The sequence below is a fragment of the Panthera tigris genome, chromosome X (genome assembly GCF_018350195.1).
Source record: "Panthera tigris isolate Pti1 chromosome X, P.tigris_Pti1_mat1.1, whole genome shotgun sequence".
Lineage (NCBI taxonomy): Eukaryota > Metazoa > Chordata > Mammalia > Carnivora > Felidae > Panthera > Panthera tigris.
This window is the reverse complement of record NC_056677.1, coordinates 120889679-120902686: the sequence shown is the minus strand read 5'-3', so window position 1 is coordinate 120902686 and position 13008 is coordinate 120889679. Positions and strand designations below refer to the sequence as shown.

The 13008-nt window shown below is 40.5% G+C and overlaps 1 protein-coding gene across 16 annotated transcripts in view; it reads right to left on the bottom strand.

The window, feature by feature from the left end:
• FMR1 (FMRP translational regulator 1) overlaps positions 1-12400 on the bottom strand; it is a 50540-nt gene extending 38140 nt beyond the window's left edge. For 9 of the 16 annotated variants that reach the window (XM_042973825.1, XM_042973828.1, XM_042973826.1 and 6 more), the window contains exons 1-2: positions 12250-12397; positions 2216-2268 (exon numbers count right to left, since the gene is read on the bottom strand). In XM_042973825.1, coding sequence (XP_042829759.1) covers positions 2216-2268; positions 12250-12300 — 104 coding nt within the window. In that variant the 5' untranslated portion in view covers positions 12301-12397. Of the gene's footprint in view, positions 1-2215; positions 2269-12249 lie in introns of all 16 variants that reach the window. The other 7 variants (XM_042973840.1, XM_042973841.1, XM_042973827.1 and 4 more) reach the window with 3 other exon arrangements.
• Positions 12401-13008: the final 608 nt, after the last annotated feature.

Below are 13008 nucleotides of genomic sequence, written 5' to 3'. Positions count from 1 at the left end.
TAAGTTAGAATTTATGGAAATCTGATTAGGTCTATATTAGACTGAACCCTTTCTCTGAATCATACACATTTGAAAATTATGACACTTTAGAAAACGCTGTCTTTACTTCAGAAAAGCCTTTTTATATATACTGAAAATTAATGACTTTTAACATGTCACAAATTCATTGCTAAGTGTGTTTTCAAAAACATATAATACAAAATATAGTTTTCTTGGTTCCAAAGAAGGAAGAATTATCTTAAATCCTAAATGTACCGAGATAAAAATTCAAATTCTTTATCCAAAAATGTGAAATACGGAAAGTAAAAACATAACATCTAAAATAAGCTGGTATTATGGCAATAGGACTTTCTTTATGATTGAAAGGAAAAGAAAGAGTAGATATAGTCTGAAGTTCTATAAAACATTAGTTTTTCTTAAACAGAAAAACAAAAAGGAAACACCCAAGGATGGGCAGAGACTACTTTGGTAGGGACCTATCAAACCCTAGTGATGTGCTCAAACCCAGCGGTGAATCTCAAACATATTCCACGAACACAAAGAATACAGCTGATTTATTTCAAATCCCCAGAATGACAGTTTGAAGAAAAACTTTTATGCAGCTATATAGTATAGAAGAAAATAAGGAGGTCCAAATGTAGAGTAACTTTAGATTTATAATAGAAATCTGATTAAAAACAAAAGAGAACTGATCTAATAAGACAGTGCATTAACCAGACACATTCTTGAATGCAGAGAGGAAACGAGTGTTTGTTTAACACTTAGATTAAAGACTACAGGAGAAATTAAAAGAGTGGCAAATAAAGATAACTCTTCCTTTATGGGAAACAGTGTTTGTCTAGTGATTGGAGCAAGCAGATAAGAGTATAATTACAAAAAAATTACTCTCATGTTATCAAAGATTCTTCTGTTAAAAGTGTGATGCTGCTGTCTAGTGTATAACCATGCAAATCCATGGATACTTGAAGCAGCAGAGGCAAATTCTGGAGCTTTTGGCTCTATGCCTTCAGAAAAAGTTACTCTGTTATTCAAATTTATATTCTGGACTGAGGTTAGTGTCTAGAGCTGAGAATAGGGTTCAATATTCTAAATCCTTTTATCCCTGTCCCCCTAAATGTGTTGCAGGCATCTGAGACTACTACTACTTTGTCCTGTTGGTAGCTCAAAGAATCTGCTAACGATAAAATTGCAGTATGTCTGGGTCAGATACATTTTAACAGATTTACCGATATAACTCACATACCAAATTATCCATCCACTTAAGTGTATGTACAATTCAACGGTTTTCAGTATATTCACATGTATGTGCAACCATTACCAGTCAATATTACAGTATTTTCTTCACGTCAAAAGGTAATCCCATGCCCTTTAGTTAGGACTCCCCATCCCCTCCAGCCCTAAGCAACCACTCATCTTTTTCTCTATGGATCTACAAACTGCTTTTGAGATGCTATCAATTCTCTTGGCACACAGAAGCCAAAATGTTGTAATTGTGGACCATTCTTCAGAGTGCAACAAAATCCTAAAATCATGACCACATCTACACTCTGGCTACAGAGTTCATATGTACTTTAGAATCTTGAATGGCTACTCTGAAAATACGCTTTATTAGTATTAAAAAAAAACTCAGTCAAGAGACTTGTCTCTTCCTATAAAATGCCAACATCTATACCACAGTTACCTTCGTACAGCTAATGTTCCTAGGCCCCTAAGTATTTCTGTTTACTCTTCTAGCAGAAAAGATTGGTCACTGCTATTATTGATTATAAATGAAACAGATATAAGTTCATGAGTAAACATGATTATTCCTCATAACATATACTAGACAATTAGACCATCGATTTTACATTTAACTTTATAAAACCCTCATCAATTTTACCAATACCCATGAATCCATTTTCATGTTGTAACAATCACAAATATTTCTATCCAAACTCAAAGTTACTAATACAGAAGAATCTGGTTTCTTTCCTTACATTCAAGGGGACCGGGATGTAGGGATCAAGGTTAAACAAAAGGGATCTTTGAGGTTAACAGCAGGAACAGTCATTCCATTGGTTTTAATATTGAGTTGTTCAGGATCTTCCTGGTGAGTAACATGAAGATCCATTCCTGAAAAACACTCAAACTAGACTCAAATTTTTTAAAATGAGGAGCAAAAAGAATAATTAGTATGAAATATTAAGGAACCTGAACCTTAAAATAAGACACTTACTTGTTTTCAAATGCAACTGTTATTGAATCTTCATGAACATCCTTTACAAAAGCCTGTAAGAAAGACACCAGTTACATTAACTTATAAGCTTAAAGATCATTTGTTTTTAGTTAAATTTTATAGAGACACCAAACATTTTCTGTTTAAGAATAAAATGGAACTTCAAATGAAAGCTTCAGTTTGTGAGGATGACTCATTCATGGATCACATCTATTAGTTGGCCACCTACTATGTGCTAGGTCCTAGGAATATGGATTAGTTAAAACATGAAAACAAAACTGCTTCTTCCAGAGGTCAGCATCTAAGGAGTGAAGTAATTGGAAATTACAATGCAGGTACTGAGTACGTACCTCGAGGTGCACTTCAGGCTAAAATTATTGAAAACTAAGAAATTTGATCCAGCACCACATGCCAGCCAGTATAGATCTCTTGTAACCTATCTTCTTCTCTTTAATACAATTTTAGGAGACTACAATAGCAAATGACTAAGTATAATCTCAAATCTAGGTATATACAAGCACACTAAATTTTCCTGAACGGCAATATGCTGCTAATGCCACTAAAAAGTCCAATTACCAGAGTTTAATTAAATTCTCAATCTCATAGGCACTTGGAGGGAAACACAGTAATATAAAGCAGAGGTTTAAATCTTTTAAATCTGATGACGCAATTGCTAGTAATCTGCAGAAAGACATAACAAAAGTAATAGCTAACTAATTATCAAGAATTCTTTAATCAGCATGCCTGTTCTTTAATTCTATAAAATGACATAACTAAAGTAATAGCTAACTAATTATCAAGAATTCTTTAAGCAGCATGCTGTCCATAATTCTATAAAATTAAGTTTTTAATAGGTGCAGGAAAGGTTTTTGTTTTTGTTTTGACCATTAGAGGAGTAGGATAAAGCATAAAGAAACCCAAAGGGGCTTTATATCTTAATTCATTTTATAATGGCTTGAGAGATTTAAGCTTCTTACTCAAATTTGTTCCGTACACGTTTCTCTCCTTCCATGCTTTCTCCCTGCCTGTGGGATTATGGCCAAACTCCTTTTTTGGCTGTAAAAGGCCCTGCGTGACCTGGCCCCACCCCTCACCTCTCCAAGCTTCATCTTTCACATCCCTGGAGGCTGCGGATCCAGCAGTGCGAAACTAGTTGGGCTTCTCAGTAAATGCTGTTCCTTCTTACCCACTGTCCTTCCCCTCTTTTCATCTAGCTACCTCTATTAGTCTCTTAGGTCTTGGTTCAGATGCCACCGCTTATGCGCAAACCCAGACTAGGTTACATTCCGTCCTTGCATTCTTACAGCATATCCTATGCTCACCCCTACTATAAACTCACCCCACTATATTACTATTGCTCGTCTCCCCACTAACGGTAAGCTTCCTAAGGTCTTACTTTATTTACTCTCAGACTTCAGAGGACCTACTAAGAACTCAATGAAATGGATCATTGCCCAAGGTGTTCCTATCCTACCCATAGAGAAAAGACTGTGTGTGTGTGTGTGTGTGTGTGTGTGTGTGTGTGTGTGTGTTGTGTTCATCAGGGAAGACAAAGTAAAGGTGAGTTTTCTTATCAAACTTGGAAGACTGAGGAAGACTCCGCAACACAAAAGGGAGCGGAAGATGGAAAAAGCATGCCAGGCCTAACGGAAAATAGGAACAAAGACTCTGAGCTGGAGAAACAGCGTGGGGTGTGATAGAAAGAAATCCTCTGTGGACATGGAAGCAAACACAACTTAATAGGGAAAAAGAATAGCGTTTTCAACAAACGCTGCCAGGACAACTGGATATCCATGTGCAGAACAAGAAGTTTTTGACTCTTAGACCACATACAAAAAACTAAAAATGTATGAGACCAAAATGTAAGACCTAAAACTATAAACAAACAAGTGATCCAAGGCAAATGTCTTGGTAAAAGTCTTCCAAGGCTTGAAGCTAAAGGCTTAATCAAAAACTTACACTTCTCCAGATACAAAACTAAAATGTATCAGTCAAGTATCAATTAGTTGCTCTTAAGAAAAACAATGGCAGGTGAAGCAGGGCCCTAAAAAACTTTTATATGGAAGCTACATAAACAGAGACACCAGTCTTCTGCAATTATGTTGAAAAGAATAAAAGCGAAGCTATGCTAAAAAAAAGTTCCCTTATAAGATCAAAAGGGACTATAAAATGGAATCCAAGTGTTCTGCTATACCCAACATGGCTAAGTTATTATTTCTAAATTCAGCATGCACATATATTTCTATAGATGCTGATTTAAAGGTGGGGAGGAAGCCATATTTTCTTCCCATCATGTTTCCTCAGCTATATTTAAATCATGAGCACTTTCTACAGCATCTTTTGAAAACTCTAGTTTAATACTAACCATGATGTTTTAGTTTAGAATGGGAATAGCAGACCCCCCCCCCATTCCTGCTTTCTCTTTACCTGATAGTCAATACAATCCACTTTTGAGGGGAGGGAATCCATCAAAGACTCAAATCAAGATTCTTATTACGAGGTGATCCCTTATTCACCAAGAAGGGGCATGATTTGTTTTCATTTACAAAAAATGTTTTTTTTATTTGTGACAGAATGTGCAAGCGAGCATGAGCACACATGAGCTGGGGGAGAGGGGCAAAGGGACAGTAAGAGATTCTTAAACAGGCTCGATGCTCCATGCGGAGCCCGATATGGGGCTCAATTCCATGACCCTGGGATCATAAGCTGAGCCGAAAGTAGGAGTCGGACGCTCCAGGCACCTGGGTGGCTCAGTCAGTTAAGCCTATGACTACTGATTTCGTTTCAGGTCATGATCCTGTGGTTCGTGGGATCAAGCCCCGATTCCGGCTCTGCGCAGACAGCACGGGGCCTGCTTGGGATTCCTCTTTCCCTCTCTCTGCTCCTCTCCTGCTCGCTCATTCTCTCAAATAAATAAACTTACAAAAAGAAAAAAGACTCAGACATTCAACTGACTGAGCCACCCAGGTGTCCTGCTTCTGTTTTCATTCTTGTCTCAAGTTTTATGTTTGCATGTCGCCGCAGCAGTAATTAACATTAGTTCCTTACTGTATACTATGCAGAAAATGTTAAGTCCTTTAGTCAGGCAAGAGAACCTTGTTACAGCTGAATGAAAAACTGTTCTCAATTAGGCATCTTTCCAATACCATTGCTCTATTCTAAAACTATGCTGTCTACCATAGCAGCCACAGGCCATATGTGACTATTTATATTTAAATTAATTACAATTAAATAAAATAAAAAATCAGTCTCCCAGTCATACTTGCCACATTTCAAATGCTCAATTGCCACACATGCCTTAGTGTCTGTTGTAGTGAGCGGCACAGGTAGACATCAGTTCCGACATCGCAGAAAATTCCACTGGATGGCACTGATTTAAAAGCATTTTTTTACAAATGTTGGGGACTGTTTTCAAATCCACCTTACTGACTCTAAAGGTCAGTCTCATTGCTTTATTGCTGTTATTTTTATTTTTCTCTTTGCCAAAAAGTTATTGCACAGTTTAATCATACTCATTCACCACATGTGCCTAGTTCCTAAAAATCAAACGTTCCCTCAAAGCAGGAAGATCTGCAACTGTTGTGACTATTAACAACCAAAAGCTTTCAAAGGCTTTGAAAGCAATTCTGGATGTAGAGTGTCAGAAATGATTTGAATAATCATCACAGCCTACTAGCCCTTGGCTTTCTAGTTAATGAGGCTTATTTGTATGTGGATGTTTGTAGGATTATTCCAAAATCAGTCATTTTTAGTCATTGTTTGCATATTAATACAGAAGGCACGGAATACCTTCTTGTTGCTGCTGTAACAAGCTGAATAGAAGAAACTATTGGTTGCATCTGGCCTGCTCTCACACCCAGGAGAAACATCTCCTTGACTTCTGAGGCCTTTTACTAACCTGTTCACGTCCAACCAGGGTCCCATCTTCCTGCGGCTCAACATTCTCCAGTAACCGTTTTTTTGGCCACCCTTCCCTTACCCCAACACTCATACACCCTCGTTCCGTGGACACATCCGGAGCATTACCACCCTACCCACCACCAACCTGGAAAACTAGTAATCCCCACCTATCTACACCAAACAAAGTTGGTATCAGGGGAGAAGATACGTTCAGGGGGATCCCTGAGGTTACAAAGACGACAGACGGAAGGGGTTTGAATAGAATGCATAAAGGGAGCTGCACTGTACTGAGAGCCAGGGCTCTTACGGGACTCAGGAAACTTAGTGGTTAAGAGTTTTGCCGTGAAGGGGGCGCGCCTGGGTAGCTCAGTGGGTTGAGCATCCGACTTCGGCTCAGGTCATGATCTCACAGTCACAGCTCACGAGTTCGAGCCCCGCATCGGGCTCTGTGCTGACAGCTTGGAGCCTGGAGCCTGCTTCGGATTCTGTGTCTCCCTCTCTCTCTCTCTGTCCCTCCTGTGTGTTCTCTCTCTCTCTCTCAAAATTAAATAAAACATAAAAAAAAAAATTTAAAAAAAAGTTTTGCTGTGAAGGAGACCTAGGCTCCAAATTTTGGTTCTACCAGATAAGCTGTGAAAGTCTCCAAGTGGTCTCTGTGCCTCAGACTCCTCAACTGCTAGTAACAAATGGATACAGGGGAACTGGATCTGCCTTATAAGGGTGTTGTCATGAAATCGCACATGTCTAGTGCCTACCACAATGCCTGCCTGGACAGTTGGCACTAAATAAATGAGAGGTAAAGCAGAGAGGGGTGTATTTTATGAAAGATGCAGAACCACAGGGGCGCCTGGGTAGCTCAGTCGGTTAAGCGTCCGACTTCGGCTCTGGTCATGATCTCACGGTTTGTGGGTTCAAGCCCCACGTCGGGCTCTGTGCTGACAGCTCGGAGCCTAGAGCCTGCTTTGAATTCTGTGTCTCCCTCTCTCTCTGCCCCTCCCCTGCTCGTGCTCTCTCAAAAAAAAATAATAAATAAAACGTTAAAAAAATTAAAAAAAAAGATGCAGAACCATAAATACTCTTGCAGTTCAGAAAGTTACATCTCAACAAAAGCACACTAAAGAAAAAAGATTTAAAAATTGGGATACAGAAAGAAAAGACTATTTCCTCAAAGATACTAAATACTGAAAGGTTATTTAGACTCTGAGAAGACAAGATGTAATGAAAACCTTTAGGGTTTGAGAAAGATGCTAAAGTGCAGTGCTAAAGACAGACACAGGCTCCTCATCAGGAGAAGAAACAAGAAATCAAAAAGTCATTATGGGATCCCCAACTTAACTGGCAACTAGATCAAAGAAGCAGTAACAGAAATCATACTTACCAAAAGTGTGCAATGACAATTCAAACATTACACTACCAGGACTGATGAAGCTAAGAAGTCCATCCCTATTTGGGTGAACTCTTACCTTCCAACTCACACGTCTTCGCTTGGTAAACTCACTAGTCACTAGTCAGAAGAGTGGTTATCATATAGACAACCTGTATGTACTTCAGTGCTAGCCCCTGACCCCCACAGAAGACAGCTACTACACCATCACTGAAGACAACACATGTAGTGCGATGGTAATTCTCGTTAGAGAAAATGTAGAGCACGGCAAAATGTCCCTCCTAAAGAAAGCCCACAGGACCAGAGCATAGGGATATAGAATTCAAACCCAAGGCTTCACATATAGAGTGGGGTTATCATTTTGTCACCCTTTGAATGTGGGCCCTAACAACATAAAGGAATGAACAGAAAGGGAAAAGCACAATTAACCTCATCAACAACCCTTCTCCAACCACAGCACATGTCCAGGATTACTTGACTTTACTTGGGCACTTACCACAAATTCTGAGAAAAATGCACTCTTTCTGATTCATCTTGACTCTAAGATAGCACACAGGTAGAGAGAATAGTATTAACTTTCCTGTGTGCGTATGTATTCAAACTTTTTAATGCTTCAGTTCTTATATGCTCCATACGACAAAAGCAATTTCATAGTGAGGTCAAAGATTTCCAACTTTCTCTTTCCTTAGTAGGAATTCACAGGAAGAATTACATAGTAAAATATCAAGATGCAAGAGGTAATTTAATAAAAAGCTGATACAGAAGCTGCATATGTCATGGCATCTTTGTATGAACAGTAAAAAGTGGTAACATCACCTTGCAACTCTTACAATGGTACTAAGGAGGTGTTACACTAACAAGATACAATCGGAAGGTTATAATGAAATTTTAAAAAGGGCAGGAAATCAAGTCCAGTTCATTTCTTCAAGCTAAATTTCATCATTTCAGAAATGATGCTATCTGATCTCAGATCACGAACCTGAGAACCCTTACTAGCTATGAGGCTCAGTAGTAAATCACTTACCTAACCTCTTTGTACATCTCTGTCCTCATCTACAAAATGGGAATAACAATAGCACCTCAGGATTGTGGGAGAGGATTAAATAAATTATTCACAGATGTAAAGTGTCTAGAATAGTGCCTGGCACCTAGAAAGCTCTCAGTACCTCTCAACAGTCATGATCATGATCACAGCCATCTCAGAAAACACATTCCCACAGTGGACAGGAACCAGAAACCCAATTATTATACTACTGAGTTTTGTATTTAAGTAATAATTTGGAGGTTTCTAGAATGTGTGAGCATGAAGTTGGAAAATGCACACTTCGAAAGGGGAAAAATGGTGCTTCCACAAAGACATCAAACCCTAAAAAGGCTAGACTCGGGGAAGAAAAAAAATGTGGTTGACCTGAAAAACCCACTTCCTTGAAGTATAGAACACCTATAATGCAAAGTTAGATGTAGAGACTTCAGAATAAACATGAATAATGCCTTCTGCAAGTTTATTTGTAGTAAAACACTGATTTCTAGCAGGCTATGTATGTAGCTAACATGACATGTTGGGCCACTAATGTCTTCATTAAAAATACCTCTTCCTGATTGTACATTTTGTCATAAGATAGCTGCTAGTTCAACAGTATTACTTACCACATTAAAGTCTGTCCTCAGATACCAAACTTAAAAACATAAGATGTATTAAATTAAAATCTAAAAATAAGAATACAATTTAGCATATTCACACCGTATTACAATATTGAATCAGATGTCACTATAGTTTCAGAAAACTATCTTATGTTTCGAACACATGATTTATCCATCTTTAGTAATATTCATACTAGTACCCAAAACCTAAGAACTTTAGGATATACTAGTACATTCATATCAGAATGACATACGTTCTATATTCTCAATACATTAGAACTCTCATCCCCCCCCCCCCCCAAAGAAACCCTTAACATCAAAACAAAACAAAAGCCACCACTACACTATTTTAGGTAGATGCCCCTAGAATAAAGAACCTATTTCAAAATTATTTGTTTAGGAGATGCTTTGGAAAGATTTTGTGACATTTGTTCATGTGTCCTCATGTCTTAAATAACATAAGACTCTAAGTTGTACATGAGACTTTTTCCAAGTCAAAGGAATAAGTAAGCATAAAAGTAGTGGCTCTGACAACTACTAAATGTAACTTTCAAGTTCTTAAGAATAAACACTAGAGGGAAAAATAGAAATGAATTCTCCAATCTTAGAGTTTTGGTTTCATGATACTGTTAATTCTGAATCTTGAACTTTAGTTGTTTTGCAGAGAAAAGAATCCAAATATTTGCAGCTATACTCTATCCAGTTTATATTGTAAACTTGGACCATGTGCTCAGAAGATAGAGAATCATCCCTTGCAATATGGTGGTTGTGTTAGGCAAATAGAAGTGTGAATTCACTTATACTGAAGTTGTTGGAGTTGTTCAGTTTTTAAAGGCTGTTCTTGATGAACCAGGTTCCTATCTTTTTCATAAATGTAACGTTTCTCCGTAATAGTTCATTTTTTATTGGTCTTTTATTTCCCATCTTTTCTGTCCATCTCACTGGACAAGCAACTCGATTTACTTTTTGCTTTACAATTCTTGACAATATTTTGAGTCCTATGAAAAGTTAAACCTCTTCATTATAGAAACTATTTTTGTACCAGCACAGACCATTTGAAGTTTTCTTAAAAATAAACTTTAATTAAGTAAACGTAATAGCAATTTCTCTACACGTATTTGATGTTTCACATTTCCCTTCAAGAAACTAAGGGACAATCCATTCTTTTTATTTACCTTCATATTAAGCAAATTCGTTAAAAAAAAAAAAACAACACACAACTAAAACGGAGGATTAAGAGCAAAGATAGAGGGCATTTCTTATTATAGTCCAATCAGCTTGCAAGCAAAATCACCGCAGCAAATGATAGGTTGCTGGAAGGGAACAATAAATCCTTCAAGACCAGGATGTGCTACTTGCCTTCTCATAGCAGGCAAACTCCACTGAAAGACGGTAAAGAGTGGTGTCCAATCTAAGCTAATATCAGAGATCTATTAGAACACTGCCCAACCATTAACCCCTGGCTTATATTGACTACAGTCGGCACCACAAATCTGGTGAGCAAAACTACCCATCTAGGAACCAGACTGATTCCACACTAACTAGCAGAAATTATTATGGATCACTAAAATAAATGCAGACCAACATTTTGACTACAGAGTCAACATAAACAATTTTATATTGGTGAGACTAACAATATAAATGTTGGGTTTTTCCTTTCCTTTCATAGTTGGGCTTTATCTTTTGGCTAAAAGTGTCTACATACTTTATGCACTTATGAAATACGTTGATCCCAAATATCTCCACAGAATTGGTAAATACACACGTATGAAGTCACTTGTTAATTTTCCCATAGACAACTGAGTCTTCTCTGAAATGTTTCAGTTATGCTATAATAAATTTAAGAAATGTGTTGGACAATGACAATAGCTAATTTCCACACTTCCTTCCATATGTACCTTCTATTGCCAAAATACTAAAGTGGAATTTTACTTATAGGAGTTATAGAGAAACATTCAAGAGAAAACAAGAATTTATAGATCTACAGTGACTACTACCAACAGATGCCCTACTGATACATTAAGAATGTTTTAAATCCTCCTTTTGAAAACGTAAGATATTAGATCTGCAATGATGTAACTTAAAAGAGAAAACCCCACATTACTACTATGCATGCCTATTTAAAACCTCAACAATACTGTCCACTGCAACATTACACATTGAGAAAAGATAGTCAAGTATTTGGAGCACAAAACAATTATTTCTATTCGCGAATTGAAATTCTCTAGTAATAATGTACTCTCAGTTAATTTCCTGAAGTTTCATGGCATATATTCAGGCCTTTGGAGGGTTAAAAATTGTTTCCTTAAGTAGCAGAGTTGCTAATAATGTTTTCAGACGCTGAAGCATCTGTATTCCTGAATCTGGCCGCATTTATAACAAGGGAGGGGGCCGCCAATATTCAAGATTACAAACTTCTCTAATGCATTACTCGGATATGTCAGGGTCTTCCTGAAACTTTTGGATCTCAAAAATCTCTTCTGAAATCCACAAAGCGAGGCCACTAAAAATCAGTTGCCATTGTGATTCGGTACCGACTACAGCTTCTTACTCCTCTTTCTTCACACCCCTTGCCCAGAACAGTGGAGCTCTCCGAAGTCCCAACGCTGGACCACCGGAAAAGACAAGCCAAAAGAGATCTCAAACCCTCAGTGAGAGGCAGGAGGCGGCTCGACGGAAGCGCCCCCAGCTACTCAGCAACTACCCACACGTCAGGCCCGGATCCCACGGTGAGAGGAGATTTAGGAAAGGGAAATAAGCCGTCGCCGTCACTTCGCGCGGATACCGGCCCTTCCCGCCGGGATCTTGTACCTGCCGCCGGCCCTGGCCCATCCCCAGCTCTCCCTCGGCCCCCGAGAGGACACGCTCTTCTCCTTGCCCGCTCTCATTCCGATAGGCGCCGGGGCCTCTTATAGGAGAGGCAGCGGGGCTCGAGGGGCTTCCTACAGGCCCCAAGTCCGGTTCTTCTCTCCCAAACATCCCAACGAGCGCACCGTGACCCCCGGGCGCCGCGCTCGGGAAGAGGGCCCCAGGCCTGCCTCCCGCCGAGGCCGAGAAGAAAAGGGAGGGAAAGAAGGACGAAGATGGGGCCTGCCCTGGAGCCAAGTACCTTGTAGAAAGCGCCATTGGAGCCCCGCACTTCCACCACCAGCTCCTCCATCTTCTCGAAAGCCCTGCTCGCGCCGGGAGCCCGCCCCCGAGAGGTGGGCTGCGGGCGCAAGAGGCCCAGCCGCCGCCGCCGCCGCCGCCGCCGCCGCCGCGCTCCCGCACGCCCCCCGGCAGCGGCGCCGCCGTCACCGCCGCCACCCGCGCTCGCCGTCGGCTCACCGCCCGCTCGGAGGCGGCCCCTCACCGGAAGTGAAACCGAAACGGAGCCGAGCGCCTGACTGAGGCCGAAAGCTCCGGCCGCTCCGCGTGTAAACAGTGAAACAGCGTCACGTGACCGACACCGCCCCTCCCCCCGCGGGCTTGGCCCCCCTCGGCCCCGCCCTCTTTCTCCCCGCGGGCCCAGGAGCGCGCGCATGCGCGCTGCTTGGAAACAGGCTGGGGGCCGGGCCACACGTACTGCGCGCGGGCTAGGCGTGCGCGGGCTCGTTGGAGGCGGGAAGGCGGGAAGGGCGGTGACAGGTCGCACCGCGGGCTGAGGTCGCGCCGCTTCGTGGCGCCTGGCGAGGGCCAGAGCGCCTATTCCTGTAGAGGGTCAGGTGGAGGCGTGGGAAAGAGCCTCCTGTAGTGATCAAGTGTATTCACTTATTCGAAGTCTCGGCTGGCTTGGGTTGGAGGCTTTTTTTTTTTTTTTTTTTAAGTGGGGCACAGTCTGAGCTGGAGGTGGAGTACGGGTCAAGCTTAAAGGTGAAGAATTAGATCG